General features: G+C 33.2%; 1 protein-coding gene across 2 annotated transcripts in view; it reads right to left on the reverse strand.

Annotated features, from left to right (window-relative positions):
* The window catches only part of LOC136025284 (neuropeptides capa receptor-like), a 141034-nt gene that overhangs the window by 54319 nt on the left and 66267 nt on the right, over positions 1-20448 (reverse strand). For both annotated transcript variants that reach the window (XM_065701169.1, XM_065701170.1), the window contains exon 4: positions 19185-19287. In XM_065701169.1, the coding sequence (XP_065557241.1) occupies positions 19185-19287 (103 nt within the window). The remainder of the gene's footprint in view (positions 1-19184; positions 19288-20448) is intronic.

The raw sequence follows: 20448 nt of genomic DNA on the forward strand, positions 1-20448 counted from the left end.
GTTTGTTTGTTTTTATTTGTTTTTATTTTTTCCAGGGGTTATTGTATCGACCCAGTGGCCCTAGAATAATGTGAGAGGGCTCATTATAACGGAAATGAAAAGTTTTAGTGCCCTTTTTAGCTGGCCAAAAAATTGGAGGGCACATAGGCCCCCTCCCACGCTAATTATTTTCCCAAAGTTAACGGATCAAAATTCTGAGATAGCCATTTTGTTCAGCGTAGTCGAAAAACCTTATAACTATGTCTTTGGGGACGACTTAATTCTCCCACAGTCCCCGTGGGAGGGGCTACATGTTACAAACTTTGACCAGTGCTTACATATAGTATTGGTTATTTGGAAGTGTACAGAAATTTTCAGGGGGATGTTTTGGTTGGTGGAGGGGCTGAGAAGAGGAGATACGTTGGGAGAAATTTCCATGGAGGAATTTCTCATGGGGGAAGAAAATTTCCATTTACGAAGTTCAGGATTTTCTTGCATTATTAAAAAAAAACAATGAAAAAATAAATATGAAAAAGTTTTTTCAACTGGAAGTAAGGAGCAGCATTAAAACATAAAACGAACAGAAATTATTACGCATATGACGTTCTCACCTGATCCTAATACCTCGCTCTTTACGCTAAAGTATTTTTAATAATTTCAACTATTTATCTTACGGTTTTTGTGATTCAGGGGTCATTTTTAATGAATTGGGACAAAATTTAAGCTTTAGTGTAAAGAGCGAGGTACTGACGAGGGGGTGAACCCCCTCATGAATGTAATAAAAAGATGAGAATACAAAAGTTCGTTACGTAAGCTAATTTATAAGTTACGTATATCTTTTACTAATAAAAACATTAGTAAAAAATTAAAGTTCTAGTTGCCTTTTTAAGTAAACTGAAAAATTGGAGGAAAACTAGGCTTCCTCCCCCGTTCATTTTTTCTCAAAATCATTCGATCAAAACTATGAGAAAGCCATTTAGCAAAAAAAAAAAAAATGTAAATTTCGTTTTAATTATTCCTCTGTGGAGAGCCAAAATCAAAACATGCATTGATTCAAAAACGTTCAGAAATTAAATAAAAAAAACAAGTTTTTACAACTGAAAGTAAGGAGCGACATCAAAACTTAAAACGAACAGAAATTACTTCGTATATGAAAGGGGCTGCTTCCTCATCAACGCCCCGCTCTTTACGATAAAGTTTTTCACTGTTTTAAAAATTAGAGTTGAGAGAAAGAGTCAAACTTTAGCATGAAGAGCGGGGCGTTGATGAGGAAGCAGCCCCTTTCATATACGAAGTACTTTCTGTTCATTTTAAGTTGTAATGTCGCTCCTTACTTTCAGTTGTAAAAACCTATTTTTTGTATTTAATCTTTTAAGAGTCAAAATGGGTCGGCAATCAGCTTCCATGCCTTTTTCACCCTAATACATCAGTTCAAAATGTTTAGATAGCCTTTTTGGTAAAAATAATCCAAAGGTCAAATAAAATTGCCTACAGGGTTGACAACATCCCCATAAATTGACCCCGAGGCACGGATTGTAAGTTATGCAAGTTGTTCATTGTTAACATATAAGGTTTTTATTGAAAAGACGTCACATTTGATCCTGTGTCTCAAAAATGACTTTCAGTATTAGGGTTAAACTTTAAGGAAATACTAGTAATTAAGGAATTAAAATTAAGGAAAAGTAATTAAGGAATTAAAATTAAGGAAAAACAGCATACTAGTAATATCTAAGGAACAGCAGAGGGTATAAATTTGAAACTCTCAACGTATGTCGAGGAAATATTGAAGGTAGATTGGAGGACAACCATCTCTTTCCCCGTAAAAGAATCTACCTAAGGTTGTTGACACAACACCTGGTTTGCCCAAGGTGGGCACTGCTAGCATAAAATATCCTGAAAGGCATCCTAGATCACATATGATCACCTTTAGTTAGAAGGTGGGGTACAATAATTTAAGATTTTCGCTCAAAGGATGTCTTTCTCAAAACTCCACACCATCTTATTTTGCAGGTAAAATTTGAAAATAGTCTTAAGAACTTCTTTGGCATTATTGGCATAAATTTGTATTGATCCAGGATCTGATCAAATCAGATCCAGGTGGTATATAGGGGTTGGGGGCAAAACTTTCATCTTAGCCCAAAATATTAGCTGTAATTCCTGAACGTTTTCGTAACCTCGGCTCCACTGACTTGTGAGTTAGAGAATGTCCGTTCTTCATACCCTTTACCCTTCTTTACATGTCTTTTTCAACGAAAAAATTATGCATCAAATAGCTAAAATAAACTATAAATGATTGTATGTACCTTTAATTAGATCACCTTTGATACTTCTCCCTGAATTATCACTTCTCGAATCAATGTTCTCTTACAGGGATCATTACTGGTGGGAAAAAAGTGGAAACAATTGCAGGTTTCAAGGCAGCTGTTGGTGAAACAATAAAAAAATAATGTTCTTAAATTACTGAGCTTTTTAAAGGGGTACAGGGTTTTTACCTAGCTAAAAAGATAAAGAAACGCAGTCTGGTGCATGTTTCAGTGAAAATAAAATCAATAGCAGTCAAACTCATGGGTTATGAGACAAAATCTGAAATACGAAAATGAAGCTAAAAAGAAAAATATCTACACATGATAGCTTTGATAAAAGATAATCAAACTGTTCGTGGTAACAAACTGTAGTAAGGAGCGAAGCGGCTCAATAGTAACCGAAACTTAAAATAATGGAATTTTGATACTAAAAATTACATCAAAAGAAGCGCATTTTAATGCTGATTGTAAATATATAAGTTTCGTCAAGATTAGTCTTGCCCATCAAAAGTTACAAACCTGAGAATATTTGCCTCATTTCAGAAAAAAGGGTGAACACCCCCTAAAAGTCATACACTCTTAACAAAGATCACACCGTCAGATTCGGCGTATCAGAGAACCTTATTGTAGAAGTTTCAAGCTCCTATCTACAAAAATGTGGAATTTCGCATTTTTTGCCAGAAGACAAATCACGGATGCGTGTTTATGTGTTTTTTTTTGTTTTTTTTTTCCCCAGGGGTGATCCTATCGACTCAGTGGTCCTAGAATGTCGCGAAAGGGCTCATTCTAACAGAAATTAAAAGTTCTAGTGCCCTTTTTAAGTGACCAAAAAATTAGAAAGCACCTAGGCCCCCTCCCACGCTCATTTTTCCCCAATGTCACCGGATCACAATTCTGAAATATCCATTTTATTCATCATAGTCGAAAAACCTAATAATTATGTCTGTGGGGACGACTTAATCCCCATCAGTCCCTGTGGGAGGGGCTGCAAGTTACAAACTTTGACCTGTGTTTACATGTAATGGTTACTGGGAAGTGCATAGACGTTTTCAGGGGGATTTTTTTGGTTTGGGGGGAGAGTTGGGGGGTTACGTGGGAGGATCTTTCCATGGAGGTAATTCTCACGGGGGAAGAGACTTTTAATGAAGGGGTGCCGGAATTTCTAGCATTATTTAAAAAAAACGATAAAAAATAGTTATGATAAGTTTTTTATACTAAAAGTGAGGAGCAGCATTTATGAAAACGTTCGTAAAAAATTAAAAGTTATAGTTGCCTTTTTAAGAAATCAAAAAATGGAGGGTATCTAAGCCTCCTCCCTCGCTCCTTTTTATCAAAATTTTCCGATTAAAACTATGAGAAAGCCATTTAGCCAAGAAACATTAATATGCAAATTTTGTTTTAATTATTTATGCGCGGAGAGCCAAGATCAAAACATGCATTAATTCAAAAACGTCCAGAAATTAAACAAAAAAAAAAACAAGTTTTTAAATGAAAGTAAGGAGCGACATTAAAACTTAAAACGAACAGAAATTACTCCGTATATGAAAACAAACGTATATGAAAAAAAAACATACAAGTTTCAAGTAGGTTGAAAACAAACCTTTTGCCTTCCTTACAAGGACTTTTTTCGGGTTATAATATGTTTTTGGTAATGTGCCTAGGACCTTAAATAAAAAAAAAATCACTGTCCCCGAGAACATTTTTGACTTTTTAGAATATTTTGACTGAATAAAACTCGATTTTTAAGTTTTTACCCTCAGTGTGTCTCCTGCTCCCACGGACTGCGTTAAAGAGATTTTTGAATGAAAGATATCGAGTGTAAGCGGAAAATTAGACCTTCTTAAAATCCGATAATATTCTTTAATATATTTGCTTTCATTAACTTTTTTTTTAAATTTTGCTTAGTAAAAACCATTCCAGACTGCCTCTTGTATTAGTATTCAATTTACCAAATCCAGGCAAAATGTCCTATGTGGTCAAAATAAATGTCCAAAAGGTTAGTAAGCAGGCTACCATGGACCGCTACTACTTTTATTTACTCTAATTATTTTGTATTTTACTTTTGTTTGTAAGCTCTTTTTCTATACTACATGTTCAATGTGTTCCTGGAAAAGCGGGGGGGGGGAGGTAGAGCAAGGCAAAATTACTTGGAACCAATTGGGACGGTCAAATAATTTCGGGTGACTTATTTTTTTGGGGAATATGTTTGGATAATATGTATTCACTATTTTGATATTCGACCTTTGGACTATTTTGAACAAAACACGGCTTACCCTCTGATCACTTTTGAATTTTCAATTTGCAATAGGGCTTCCGATTTATAAACAGATTCAATTCAATTCAATTCAATTTATTCAAATAAAACTACAATGTGACACCAATAATAATAAAGATCCTGGAAGCGAACTTGTTGAGGACCATAACCACAAAAAATTGAAAATGAAGAAGAGAGAAAAAAAAAAAGAAAAGAGAAAACATGAGTAACTAAAGCAAATTGAATAAGAATTTAGAGAGTTATAATATCAAAATTTTAGTACATTGCTATACAGCGTGCGAAAACTTGTGGATAGCTAGACACTGGAGGGTATTATATTCCATTGAAGTATAGATTTATAAATGGGGGATCGCTGGGCGGAACTAGAGACAAACTTGGGGACAATGAAGGAACGGTTGGATGAACGGAGACAGAGGCCTTCAGAATTATTAATATTAAAATAAGATAATAATTGAGGAGGAAGATTTTTATGGTAAGCGGAGTATGCAAGGTATAGATTTAATTTTTTGATGATTTGTTCAAAAGGGATAATACCAAAATCGGAGTACAAGTCCTGGGTGGGATATAGTCGGGGCAGCCGAAAAACTGCTTTGATGGCACGGTTTTGGGCAGATTTTAATTTATTGGTAACTGAAGGAAAAGTGTTGCCCCAAACAGATCCACAGTATGAGATATATGGGTAAATAAAAGAGTAATAAAGGGTGACAAGGATATCGGGAGGAAGAAAATAATTCGCACGATTAATCATACTTACCTGTCGCAAAATTATGGCTCTGATGTAGGACACGTGTGTTGCAAATGATAGGGAGGAGTCTATGTGAACACCAAGAAACTTGGCAACTTCGACCTGTGGGAGGAGATTGGTAGAATATTTTAGGCCAAGTGCTTGCTGAGGTTCATTTTTTTTGTAAGGGGTTCGAAATAATACAACCTGACTTTTCTTGATGTTAATGGTCATGCAGTTAACTAGACACCACTCCTCTACTCTATTCAGAAGGGTTTGAGTAGAGGCGACAACGGATGGTAAATTAGGACCGGTGATGAAAAAGTTGCTATCGTCAGCGAAAAGTACTGGGTGCACTGATGGACCCAGGTCCGTAACCAAATCATTAATATAAAGGAGAAAAAGTATTGGACCAAGAACAGAGCCTTGTGGGACGCCCCTTCGGACAGGTAGGGGATGTGAAGTCAACCCGCCCAGACTCACACTCTGTACTCTACCAGAGAGATAAGAGCCAAACCATGAGAAAGGAACTCCACGAATCCCTAAGTTGTTGAGTTTACTTAATAGAACACTGTGATCAACCATATCAAAGGCCTTAGAAAAGTCCAGAAATAAGCCCAATACAGTATTTTTAAGGTCAAGTTGGGAACGTATAAACTGTGTGGCGTCTATTAGTGCATGAGCAGTTGAAAATTTGGAACGGAAGCCATATTGATGAGGAGAAATCAACGAATCTGAAGAATGAATCCCAAATAAAAAGGGAGAAAGACGTCGGAATATAATTCTCTCGAGCACTTTAGATATAACTGGGAGAAGTGAGATTGGACGATAATTACTTATCTCAGACGGATCGCCTTTTTTATGAATCGGGATAACAATTGCTGATTTAAATATTTCTGGGAAGACTCCATTGGTCATAGACAGGTTTGCTATGTGCACAATGGGTTCACAAACATAGGAAGATACGATCATAAGAAGCTTATTACTTATGCCAAAGAAGTCAGGTGTACTACAATTAGAGAGACAATTGATAACTTGAAGCACCTCTTTACGATCAGTTGGAGAGAAAAACATGGATCAAGGATTCTTGCTAGGTTGAACTGACTGGGAGAAGGAACAGGAGTTAGCATTTGGAATATTAGTGAAATAATTATTAAAAGCATCCGGTACTGAACTTGGGTCAATTAATCTGCCACTGATGTCCTTAAGGTTAAGAGGTAAAGATCTTGAACTTCTTTTTTTTGAAAGAATTTCATTTATTGTTGACCAAATTTTTTGCAAGTTCCCTTTGCAATGAGAGATTTTCGAATAATAATAATTTTTTTTTGCTTCCCGGACAAGTTTGGTATATAAATTTTTGTATTTTTTATAATTAGTCAGGTCAATAACGTTACTGGTTTTGCAAGCTAACTTATATAGGTCATTTTTTCGATATGAAGAGATTATCAGGCTATTTGACATCCAGGGGCGTATATGGCTAGTTTTTCGGTTTGATTTACGAACTGGAAAGGTTGAACTGATAAGATCACTCAGTCCTTGTGTAAAACCATTTTTGGCTGAATTAACATCCTGACAATCCAAAACCTTGGACCAGTCAAAGGATTTCAAACGATCCGTGAACCTGTTCATATTCACAGTATTATATATTCTATTATACGTAGGGGTTTTAGTTCTAGAGGGCTGAGTAGTTGGTAGGGAGGGTAGCGAGAGATAGATTGGAAAGTGATCTGACAGGTCAGAAAATATTATTTTGGAGGACAGGTGGTTTCCCAGGGAAGTGGATACAAAAATGTTGTCAATTACAGTAGCTGTAGACCTCACAGGATCAACTCTAGTAGGAAAAAGGATTGTGGGAAGAAGACCACTTGAGGTGAATGTTTCAAAAAAGGTATCACAATCATTATTATTGCTAACATTTAGTAAATTACAATTGAAGTCCCCAAAAACTATTGCCTTCTTTTGTGGTAAATTAATAAAACTAGAAAAATCATCAAATAGGTTACAAAAGAAAGGGGTCGGAAATGAGGGGGGCTTATAAAATAATGAAAAAATAAGAGAATTCTCGTCAACACTTATGTCTACGATTATTGAATAAATGCATCTATTATTTATAGGTTGCGAGAATAAGGATTCACAGTCTAATAGCCTGGTGAATTTCAGACTTGACCGGATGTAAAGAGAAATGCCGCCAGAGGACTTGGTTAATTTTCTTTCAATATGAATAGCTTGAAAACCAGGGAGGGAAAATTCACTCTTATCATCAATTTCTGAAAGCCATGTTTAATCTGAAAGATTAAACCAAAAGTTTATACGACCACCCCTTTCAAATGAAGTTTTTCTTGTTTAAAAAGTCCAAAAACATAAGAGATAGGCCTCTTAGCCTTTTACTGAAATACCATTCAATTAAGCCACGTGGTGCTTTACTATAAGCAACGGTAAAGTGTTGCCTATTAAAAGCTATGCTTTTGATAGCTAGCTTTTGTCGAAGCATTATATCGTAGGCCCAGTTTTTTATTTTTTACTTCTAACCTATAATATAGTTATCATTTACTTTCTTTTTTTGTGTTAAAAAAAGATACTCTTTGAAATTTAAACCGTACTTAACTTTTAAGCTTTACACATCTAGTCATCTTTTACTCTTTTTTTAGTAATTTTGATCCTCTCTCAGACAATTATACCACTCAAATTGAATGCTTTCTATTGGAATTTAAAAAAAAAACAAGTTTTTTTAAAATGAAAGTAAGGAGTGACATTAAAACTTAAAACTAACAGAAATTACTCCGTATTTGAAAGATGGTTTTCCTCCTCAACGCCCCGCTCTTTCGCTAACGTTTTTTTTTACTGTTTTTTAAGAAGTAGAGTTAAGAGAAAAAGTTAAACTTTAGCGAAAAGAGCGGGGCGTTGAGGAGGAAAAGCCCCTCTCATATACGGAGTAATTTCTGTTCTTTTTAAGTTTCAATGTCGCTCCTTACTTTCATTAAAAAAAAACTTGCTTTTTTTTAAATTCCAATAGAAAGCACTCAATTTGAGTGGTATAATTGTCTGAGAGAGGATCAAAATTACTACAATAAAGAGTAAAAGATGACTAGATGTGTAAAGCTTAAAAGTTAAGTACGGTTTAAATTTCAAAGAGTATCTTTTTTTAACACAAAAAAAGAAAGTAAATAATAACTATATTATAGGTTAGAAGTAAAAAATGAAAAATTGGGCCTACGATATAATGCTTCGACAAAAGGTAGCTATCAAAAGCATAGCTTTTAATAGTCAACACTTTACCGTTGCCTATAGTAAAGTACCACGTGGCTTAATTGAGTGGTATTTCAGTCAAAGGCTAAGAGGCCTATCTCTTATGTTTTTGGACTTTTTAAACAAGAAAAACTTCATTTGAAACGGGTGGTCATATAAACTTTTGGTTTGATCTGTTTATAAATCGGAAGCCCTATTGCAAATTGAAAAGTCAAAAGTGATCAGAGGGTAAGCCGTGTTTTGTTCAAAATAGTCCAAAGGTCGAATATCAATATAGTGAATACATATTATCTAAACATAATCCCCCCAAAAATAAGTCACCCGGAATTATTTGATCATCGTAATTGGTTCCAAGTAATTTTGCCTTGCTCTACCTCCCCCTTTTCCAGGAACACATTGAACATATAGTATAGAAAAAGAACTTACAAACGACAGTAAAATACAAAATAATTAGAGTAAATAAAAGTAGCAGCGGTCCATGATAGCCTGCTTACTAACCTTGTGGATTTTATTTTGACCACATAGGACATTTTGCCTGGGTTTGGTAAATTGAATACTAACACAAGATACAGTCTGGAATGGTTTTTACTAAGCAAAATTAAAAAAAAGTTAATGAAAGCAAATATATTAAAGAATATTATCAGATTTTAAGAAGGTCCAATTTTCCGCTTACACTCGATATCGTTCATTCAAAAACCTCTTTAACGCAGTCCGTGGGAGCAGGAGACACACTGAGGGTAAAAACTTAAAAATCGAGATTTATTCAGTCAAAATATTCTAAAAAGTCAAAAATGTTCTCGGGGACAGTGATTTTTTTTTTTTTTTTTTTTTTAAGGTCCTAGGCACATTACGAAAAACATATTATAACCCGAAAAAAGTCCTTGTAAGGAGGGCAAAAGGTTTGTTTTCAAGCTACTTGAAACTTGTATCTATGCGATCTTGGACAGAGAGACCTTAACTCACAAAATGAATGGTTACCCGCCATAGAATTCAAGGGGATGGCAGCCCAAAATTCATGGTAAATTCTGTTATAGTTTCAAGTTTGACTCGATTATTCATATAATTGTTTTTGAATATTTTAACATATTGTTTTCAGATTTATCATTAAAAAAAAGTGAAAATGTCAAGTGAAAGTTAAGAGAAATGTTAAAGCTTGAAACAGCCAGTAATTATTGAAACAAACACATAATACGTCTACCTCCATCTTATATGTCAGCTCTCTACACTAAATTTAAAAAGTGTTTCACTGAAAACATTCATGAATTCAACAAATGAAATTAAGGGGTTTGGGATGAATTTATATGCTTGTGATCAAAAGAGGAAACACTAAGCTCTCATATCCTTGAGGCATTATGAAAAATATTTCTCATTTCAATGACTCTTGCGGTTGCACATTTTTTCTTAAAGTATCGGGGGCTTCTGTTCAAGCTTAAACATAATAAACGAGGGACTGAAGTTGGGTGCACCCTATCCTATATGAAAAAAAACTACTTTAACTTTGAGTTTTATTTGATTCTTTACTTTTTTTGAAAAAAAAAAAGTCTTTTTATTCAATTTCCGTCTGTTCTAGTTCAACACCCACGTGCCATTCCATCAAACCTAACTATTGATTAAATAAAAAATAATAATTTTTTTAGCTGAAAGTAAGGAGCGACATTAAAACTTAAAACGAACAGAAATTAATCCGTATATGAAATGAGTTGTCCCCTCCACAATCCCTCGCTCTTTCCGCTAAAGCTTTTAATTGTTTTAAAAAGTAGAATTGTGGCAAAGAGTCAAACTTTAGCGTAAAGAGCGAGGGATTGTGGAGGGGACAACTCATTTCATATACGGATTAATTTCTGTTCGTTTTAAGTTTTAATGTCGCTCCTTACTTTCAGCTAAAAAAATTATTTTTTTTTTATTTAATTTCTGAACGTTTTTGTAATTAATGCATGTTTGGTTTTGGCTCTCCGCACATAAATTATTAAAATGAAATTTGTATATTAATTCTTTTTTTGGCTAAATGGCTTTCTCTTAGTTTTGATCAGACGATATTGAGAAATAAGGGGTGGAGAAGGAGGCCTAGTTGCCCTCCAATTTTTCGGTTACTTAAAAAGGCAACTAGAACTTTCAATTTTTAACGAACGTTTTTATTGGTAAAAAATATACGTAACTTAAGAATTAACTTACGGAACAAACTTTCATAACCTTATATTTTTATTATGTATACGAGGGGGTTTGTACCCTCGTTAATACCTCGCTCTTTACACTAAATCCTAAGTTTGTCCCAATTCTTTAAGAATGACCCCTGAATCAGAAATGCCGTAGAATAAATAGTTGAAATTACTAAAAATACTTTAGTATAAAGAGCAAGGTATTTATCTCCTCCTAAATACCTCGCTCTTTATGCTAAAGTATTTTTAGAACCCCTCATATGCGTAATAATCTCTGTTCGTTTTAAGTTTCATTGCTACTTCTTCCTTTCATTTGAAAAAACGTTTTCATGTTTATTTTTCATTGTTTTTTTATAGTAATGCTAGAGAATCCTGCGCCCTTATCATTGAATTTTTCTTCCCCCATGACAGATTCCTCCAAGGAAAGATCCTCCAACATAGCCCCCTCTCCTCAGCCCCACCCCAAAACAAAATAAAATCCCCCTGAAAACGTCTGCACACTTCCCAATAACCATTACTATATGTAAATACTGGTCAAATTTTTTAACTTGCAGCCCCTCCCCCAGGGATTGTGGGGGAATAAGTCATCCCCAAAGACATAGTTATTATGGTTTTTGACTATGCTGAACAAAATGGCTATCTCAAAATTACGATCCGTTGACTTTAGGGAAAAAATGAGCGTGGGAGGGGGCCTAGATGGCCTCCAATTCTTTCGGTCACTTAAAAAGGGCACTAGAACTTTTCATTTCCGTTAGAATGAGCCCTCTTGCGAAATTCTAGGACCACTTGGTCGATACGATGACCCCTGGGGAAAAGAAAAAAAAACAAAACAAAAAAAACAAATAAACACGCACCCGTGATTTGTCTTCTGGCAAAAAATACAAAATTCCACATTTTTGTAGATAGGAGCTTGAACCTTCTACACTAGGGTTCTCTGATACGCTGAATCTGATGGTGTCATTTTCGTTAAGATCCTACGACTTTTAGGGGGTGTTTCCCCCTATTTTCCTAAATAAGGCAAATTTTCTCAGGCTCGTAACTTTTGATGGGTAAGACAAAACTTGATGAAACTTATATATTTAAAATCAGCATTAAAATGCGATTCTTTTGATGTAGCTATTGATATCAAAATTCAATTTTTTAGAGTTTTGGTTACTATTGAGCCGGGTCGCTCCTTACTACAGTTCGTTACCACGAACTGTTTGATAGTTGTTGCTTCCGTAGAATAATGCTTCGAGAAAAAGTATCGAGAAAATAAAGCATAGCTTTTCCTAGGCAGCACTATTTCGTTGCCTGTAGTGAAGGACCACGAGGCATAATTGAATGGTCTTTCAGTAAAAGCCTAAGAGCCCAATATCTTATGTTGTTAGACTTTTCAAACAAGAAATACTTCATATGAAAAGGGTTCTTTACTATAATAGTTTCATCTGATTGGAAATTGAAGGTTCGATTGCTTTCGCTTTGAGTTTTTATTTAATTCTTTACTTTATTTGAAAAAAAAGTCTATTTTTTATAAAATTTCTTTTTGTTTTAGTTCAATACCCACGTTTTACCATCCCATAAAACCCAACTGCTTAAATTTTTTGCTTCCGCAGAATAATGCTTCGAGAAAAGGGATCGAGAAAACAAAGCATAGCTTTTATTAGGCAACACTTTTCTGTTGCCTATAGTAAAGGACAACAAGGCTTAATTGAATGTTCTTTCAGTAATGGACTAAGAGGCCAATATCTTATATTTTCGACTTTTAAAACAAGAAACGCTTCATATGAAAGGGGTGGTCGTATAAACTTTGGGTTTCATCTGATTGGAAATCGGAAATTCTACTGCCAATTTAAGAGTCAAAAGCGGTTAGAGGGTAAGCCAAGTTTTCTTCAAAATAGTCCAAAGGTCGAATAAAATTTCTTCCAGGGTACAAAATTTGCCCATTAACAGACCCCAAGGCAAGGACTGTAAGATATGAACGTTGTTCATTTTTAGCATATAAGGTTTCTATTGGAAAGACGTCACGTTTGATCATGTATCTCACAAATGACTTTAAGTATTATGGTTAAACTTTAAGGAAATGGTAATAGCATGCGAAACGAAATCAAAACAAACTATGTGCTTGCTGGTTGTGGAAATGGAATATCAGTAATGTCTAAGGAACGACTGAGAGTATTAAGTTTTTGGCGTATATCGAGGAAATGTTGAAGATTGATTACAGGACAACCATCTTCCCCCAATAAAAGAATTGACATCAGGATTTTTAAATAAAGGCACTTTGTTTAACCAAGATGGGCACTGAATGGGCAATGAAGAGGGTATAAAGGTTAATACCTATTCAGAATTTTCCAGCGTGAGTCTTTGCTGTTCTTGAAATGAAAAGTGTAAGACATAGTTTTTGGTAAATTTAAATTGATTGACCATTTCAAAATTATCAGTTGATAATCTACACTAAGGCACACGATATGAAGGCTGTTTATTCAGAGAACCGGTTTCAAAACTTTAGCGCATATTTTAGAACACCACTAATTCAAAAGACCCCTCCATGGAAATGAAATATTCTGATTTCAAGTTTTTAGTTTATTATAGTTTGTCACCTCCTGATTCCTACGAAATCTCATAAATTATTTTCGACACATTTTCCAACTAGCGAAAACCAACATATCGGAAGAAATCTTCATAATACGGATTTTAAAATTTTTAACAGTCATGAATCTTCTTTCATAGATTTTTCCCTGATTCCCTTTAAAAATTTATCATCCTAAGTTTTCAAGTTTTCGAGGCAACACTAGAGTGTTGCCTGTATTGAAGACCATAAGGCTAAAACTAACATCAATTTTATACAATCCTAATAAGGGGGAGGGGCGTTAATGCCAAAATTGCATTGGAAATTGTATCGATTGGAAATAGTAAGTTCTAGTGCTATTTTCAATAGTTAAAGGATCAGGTGAAAAAATTTCTGGGGTTGAAAAAGCCCCATTTAGCCTGGGGAAACGCCTGTGATTTATGAAAGTTAGTTATTATTACTTTTACACTTTGTTTACTGAAATACTTGTATTGAATGATTTACGGGGTAACTTCGATTTAAGGACAAAGCCTGTAAGTTATGCAAGTTGCTTATTATAAGTTTGATACTTAGTTGCTTTGATTGATACCTTTTGATTGATTTTGATACTTCGATCAAACTTTGAATTAAATTAAAAAAATTTATTTTTGAATAGGGAATCTTGAAAACTGGAAACTTTTGCTATACTTAACCCACACCCCCCCCCACCCCTAATGTCCAAATATACAGCCCAAATTACATATATCCTATATTAAACACACAAACACACACACACATATATATATATATATCTATATATATAAAAATAAGTTGTCTGTGTGTGGATCTGTGGATCAGGTGACGTCACCTGAAAAAACTGGATTAGGTGACGTCAAAACTGAAAAAACTAAAAAAAGGCAAAAACTACAAAAAAAACTAAAAACTAATAAAAAAAATAAAAAAGCTAAAGAACTAAAAAAACTAAAAAAAGGCAAAAACTACAAAAAAAACTAAAAACTATTAAAAAAGCTAAAAAACTAAAAAAACTAAAAAAAGGCAAAAACTACAAAAAAAACTAAAAACTAATAAAAAAAATAAAAAAGCTAAAAAACTAAAAAAACTAAAAAAACTAAAAAAAGGTAAAAAACTTAAAAAACTAAAAACTAAAAAAAACTAAAAAAAAGGAAAAAACTGAAAAATAAGCTAAAATAAAGGTAAAAACCAATAAAAAACTAAAAAAAACTGAAAAAACTAAAAAAAGGCAAAAACTACAAAAAAAACTAAAAACTAATAAAAAAAAGTAAAAAAGCTAAAAAACTAAAAAAAACTAAAAAAACTTAAAAAAGGTAAAAAACTAAAAAAAATAAAAAATAAAAAAAAAACTAAAAAAAAGGAAAAAACTGAAAAATAAGCTAAAATAAAGGTAAAAACCAATAAAAAACTAAAAAGAAAAAAAGGAAAAAACTAAAAAAAAATTTCATCTAAAAAACTAAAAAAAAACTAAAAAAGGTAAAAACTAAAAGAACTAAAAAAGAAAAAAATAAATGACGACACTCAAAGAGAAAGCGACCAGGACAAAAGGAATGTTCGATTAGCAATCAACAAAGCACCGGGACACAGGGAGTATAAATGACGACCAGGACATAAGTAAAAAAAAAAACTAACAAAACTAAAAAGAAGGTAAAAACTACAAAAAAACTAAAAAGAAAAAAAAAACTAAAAACTAATAAAAAAACTAAAAAATCTAAAAATCTAAATAAACTAAAAAAGAAAAAAAAAGGAAAAAAATAAAGGAGAAAAACAAAACTTAAAAAAAGGCAAAAACTACAAAAAAAAACTAAAAACTAATAAAAAAAGTAAAAAAGCTAAAAAACTAAAAAAACTAAAAAAAAGGTAAAAAACTAAAAAAAATAAAAAATAAAAAAAAAATAAAAGAAAGGAAAAAACTGAAAAATAAGCTAAAATAAAGGTAAAAACCAATAAAAAACTAAAAAGAAAAAAAGAAAAAAACTAAAAAAAAATTTCATCTAAAAAACTAAAAAAAACTAAAAAAGGTAAAAACTAAAAGAACTAAAAAAGAAAAAAATAAATGACGACACTCAAAGAGAAAGCGACCAGGACAAAAGGAATGTTCGATTAGCAATCAACAAAGCACCGGGACACAGGGAGTATAAATGACGACCAGGACATAAGTAAAAAAAAAAACTAACAAAACTAAAAAGAAGGTAAAAACTATAAAAAAACTAAAAAGAAAAAAAAACTAAAAACTAATAAAAAAACTAAAAAATCTAAAAATTTAAATAAACTAAAAAAGAAAAAAAAAGGAAAAAAATAAAGGAGAAAAACAAAACTAAAAAACGAATGTATATACAGACCGGGACACCGGGATACAAATGACGACCGGGACACAGGGAATATAAATGACGACCGGGACACAGGGACACAACTACAACGGGGACACCGGGGGAAACAGGGGGATATAAATGACGACCGGGACAGGGAATGGTCGATTAGCAATCACCATCAACAAAGCTCAAGGGCAATCATTAGAATCATGAGGTATAGATCTGAATACAGATTGTTTTCCCATGGACCATTATATGTTGCATGTTCAAGAGTTGGTAAACCTGACAATCTATTTATATGCAAAGACAATGGGACAGCAAAGAATGTTGTATATTCGCAAGTTTTACGTAGTTAAAACCATATATATATATATATATATATATATATATATATATATATATATATATATATATATATATATATATATATATATATATATATATATATATATATATATATATATATATATATATATATATATATATATATCACAGGTGGGACATAGGGACACAACTACAATGGCGCGTAACTATTATGGCGCGTAACGACTTACGCGCGCGGGGGGGCTTGGGGGGGGCGCGAAGCGCCCCCACCAACTAGGTGTTGGGGTGGCGCGAAGCGCCACCCCAACAGCTAGTATATATATATATATATATATCAGTTGTTTGTCACTTTCATCAAGCGTCTTTGTCTTTGTCGCTTTCATCAAGCGAATAAAGAAATTAGAATCCTCTTTGACTTGAGAAAAGACAAAAACAAAGTAGTCAGAAAAGCAAACAAAGGAATTCCTTAGAATGTATTTACAGACAAAGGAAAAACAGTTGTAATTATGGACGCCGAAGATTATGATAAAAAGGCTAAAGCCCTCTTGATGGATAAAAACACTTACAAAGCAGTAAAAACTGATCCCTCAGGGAAATGCACACAACAATTGAGAAGAGAACTAGAAACTTTAAAGGATAATAGACTAATTTCTTCTAAAATGCGTAAAATACCCCAAAAACTCAAAGGTTAATCTGCTTCTAATTTTATGGTCTTCCCAAATGCAGAATTTCACATGTGTTAGATAAGTGCTTGAAACCTTTAAAATAGGTTTCTCTTCTATTGTGAATTTGAATTCGTGTAATCTCCCTGAAATTCTCGCCCTTTTGGAGTTTTCTCTCCCCTTTTTCAGAGATCAGGCACATTTTCTCAGGTTCCTAATTTTTAATGGGCAGCTTTAAACTTAAGGGTTTATACATTTGGGTTTACCATAAAATCTAATTCTTTTAGTTGAAATTCTGCTAGCAAAACTTGTTTTTTTTTAGTGTTGGTTACTATTAGCGCAAGTGGCTCCTTGCATACCGTTTATGACCGCCAGCTTTCAGCTATAAAAGAAATAAATTAACATGAAATCCAATATTTCCATCTAATCGTTGATAAAAATTGAGTTCCTGGCAAAAATTGCCTCCTCCTCCCGGTAAAAATTTGATACTGCTCATGAAATGTAACCCCTTCACTTTTACACGTTTTTAACGATAATAATATGGAAAAAATTATGTGACAAAAGAAAATCACCCCGCAGCACCTTTATTCAAGCTCTGCTTAAATGATTGGGAATTAGATTTTAATCACTGTTTTTTCAAAACAAAAGTAGATAATTAGGAAATTTGTGGTTTAAACAAAATAAAAGAAAATTAGGAGCCAATCAAAATGAATCCGTTTCCAAAAGGAATATAAGATTAGCAGCAGAACGAGCAAATACTGAAATAAGGGAATTTTGAAAGTTTTGTCAGTTCGGATATCAATAGTGAATAACTCTTTTGTTTTGTCAGTCTTGGCTGAACCAACGCGATATAAAGACGCTGAGACTCTTTAAAAAATTTTTTATGTGAATTTGGATTGAAAATTAATAGTACCGACGAATTTCATTTCTAATTTTGTTCTTTTTTCATTTGTTTCATTTAGTTTGTTATCTTGCTGATGAACGCTTTTACATATATGGCTGAAATATTTACTTAGATTGTGTTCACTGTGTTGTTCAGTGTCTTCACTAACTTCTTCATTATCTTGAATATAGATTCATTATCTTGATAAAGGTACAGTATGGTGTTCATCATTAGTCATTTCCATCTTCGTTTATCAATCCCCTTTCTATATTTACCTGAAGGCTCATGGAGAGTTTAAAGATTAGGGTATTTAAATGCAGTATTCGAGGCATATATCCCCTCTCACACCCCTTAAACAACGGTTCACCACCTTTCAACATAAAGGATGATGTGCAAGTATAAATATGTGTAAACAACTCTTGAAACAGCAAGTGAATCAATTTAATTAAACACAGCTTTAAAATAAACGTACGTATTAGCCATTTATCTTGTACAGAGTACGTGACTTTTTAGCAACAAATACACCATCATCCTTCTGAGACTGGGAAGCTAAACATGTAGTTATTTCGAATTTTTTATATTTGTTATCTATCTTAGAATTTTCTACCGATAGTAATTTAGTCATTTTCATGGCAAAGTCGTAGTCTGCCACCAAATACACAACTTTCCCTTAAAAGAGTCTTTTTGGCTACTTACAAAGGGCACTAGAACTTTTTATTTTTGTTCAAATAAGCCCTCTTCCGGTTTTAGAACCACTGACTCGCTGTGGTCATCTTGTGGGAAAGCAATGAGCAAACATGCATCCATAGAAAAAAAATATAAGATTCTATATGTTTGTGCAGAGGAGCTGAAACCTCTAAAATAGGGTTATCTGATATTTTGAATTCTATAGTAAGATTTTATGATGATCATTGGTTTTTTCAGGGTTGCTTTCCTTCCTTTTTAGACAATGCCGCAATTTTGGGTTGCTTTCCTTCCTTTTTAGACAATGCCGCAATTTTTTCTCAGCCTTTCTGCATTTGATGGAAACTTTAAGCTTAAAGCCTATTATATATTTGGACTTGACAAAAAAAGTTGAATCTTTGGATCCATTAATTGTTATCAAAACTCACTTCATCTTGTTGCCATGAACTGTTTGATGTTTCTTGATAAATTACAGCAATATTCCTGCCCTTGAATATTCTTTAAGCAGGAAAAAAACATCAACAGATAAAAGAAAGAAAAAAAGAGAAAGAAGCCGCTAGACAACATACAGAACTACGCCTTTTAACCCTAGGTATATTTATCTTGTTTTATAATAGGAAATTTCTTGGATCTTTTTTGATAATTTCAAACTGGGTTGTTTCCAAACTTATTATTTGGAACAACAAGAGAAAATGACGGTAGAAAAAAATAATAGGAGGAAACCTCCCAGTACGAATTCTAATCATAATGCTGGACAGTGCTACCGAAGCAACACTGATGATCTGTTTTGAAATGATATCACAGGGAAATTTTTCTTTGGCAACTTTATCTGTGATCCGTGAGCAAAAAAGAATGCCTATTTGGAAAAGGATAAAGAAATAAAAAAAGTGAAGAAGGTAAAATCTCTTACCAGACTTTCTCGATTCGTTGACTCTACATTTAAGTTTATTCATCGTAATATATTCATAGATATTGAAGTATAAAGAGTAAAACTTACTTCTATTTTTTCATGTTTTTTTTTAAGGACAAGCTTCAGTAATAAGGTAGAAAGAAGAGTAATAGAAACAACTTCTTACCAAGCATTCTGACCACGATTCTTCTTGATTGGATATGTGCCCTTTCAGCTTCGCACAATTTCCCATCTTCTCGTGAAATGCATCTTGTTAGAGATCGCGATTCCTAAATGGAAACTTGATGAAAGAATCAATTAAGCTCTACTCAAGTGACCAGTTATTAGGCTATCAATCAAGACTACTCTATTTTCCTCATTTTTCCTAAGTACAAGGCCTGGTTTTCTCAATTAGTGAAGGACACTCAGCAAAAGGAAAAATATTTTTTTTTTTATTAGTACTCCTTAGGTAAAGGAATGTTACCTGGAATTAGGGTTTGCAGGCTAGCGGTAACATAGTGAAGAGTGAAGTGCATCCATTGTATTAATTTTCTCCATCTACTCTGTATGAATGGGGTAATAGTAGAAACTACACAGGAGGCTTACACTACTTCACAGTGGCAATTCTAAGGGCCTTTTTAAGGGTTAGAGGACATTGGAAGGTAACCATTTCAATTTCATTTTTTTTTTTTTTATTGTGGAAGCTTCTGTGCAGCGATCAGGAAAAAATACTCTTAGTGTAAGGAGACGACAAACCACTTTTATTGTGGTCATTTGTTATAGTTTAACTTAATTAGTCACTTTAATTCATGTTTGGTTGGTCTATATATTTGTAAAAAATACGCTCTCTTTTTAAAATTAATAGATCCAAAATTATATAGACTTTCAGGAATGAATATTGATTTATATCAGACTATCAATCTACGATCATCAGTTCTTTTGAATAATATTAGTATCATTGTAATTTTCTCTCTCGGACATAAAATAAAAAACAAAAAACAAAAAAAAAACAACAACTATAAATGAACACGCATCCGTGATCTTTTTCTGGCAGAAAAAAAGACACATTTTTAGAGACAAGAGCTTGAAACTTTCACAGTAAGATTGTCTCATATGCTGAATCTTATAGTGAAATTTTCATTAGACTTCCTTCATTTTTGAAGGATGTTTTGCACCTTTTACAAAAATCAGGCAAGTGTTATAAGGATTGTAACTTTTAATCAGTAACATCAGTGAATCTTATATATTTGGAGCATGAAAAGTAAGACTTTTGATGTATCTATTGATATTAAAATTCTGTTTTTTATAGTTTTGGTTACTGGTGGGCCAAGCCTCTCCTTACTAAAAGTTCGTTAGTGCGAACTTTTTCAATACTAAAACACGGTTTATTTGAATGACCAGTTGAATATCTAGTGCACTCTTTAACTACCAAAAGAGATTACACTACAGGA

The sequence above is a fragment of the Artemia franciscana genome, chromosome 3, assembly GCF_032884065.1.
Source record: "Artemia franciscana chromosome 3, ASM3288406v1, whole genome shotgun sequence".
In the NCBI taxonomy this organism is placed as follows: Eukaryota; Metazoa; Arthropoda; class Branchiopoda; order Anostraca; family Artemiidae; genus Artemia; species Artemia franciscana.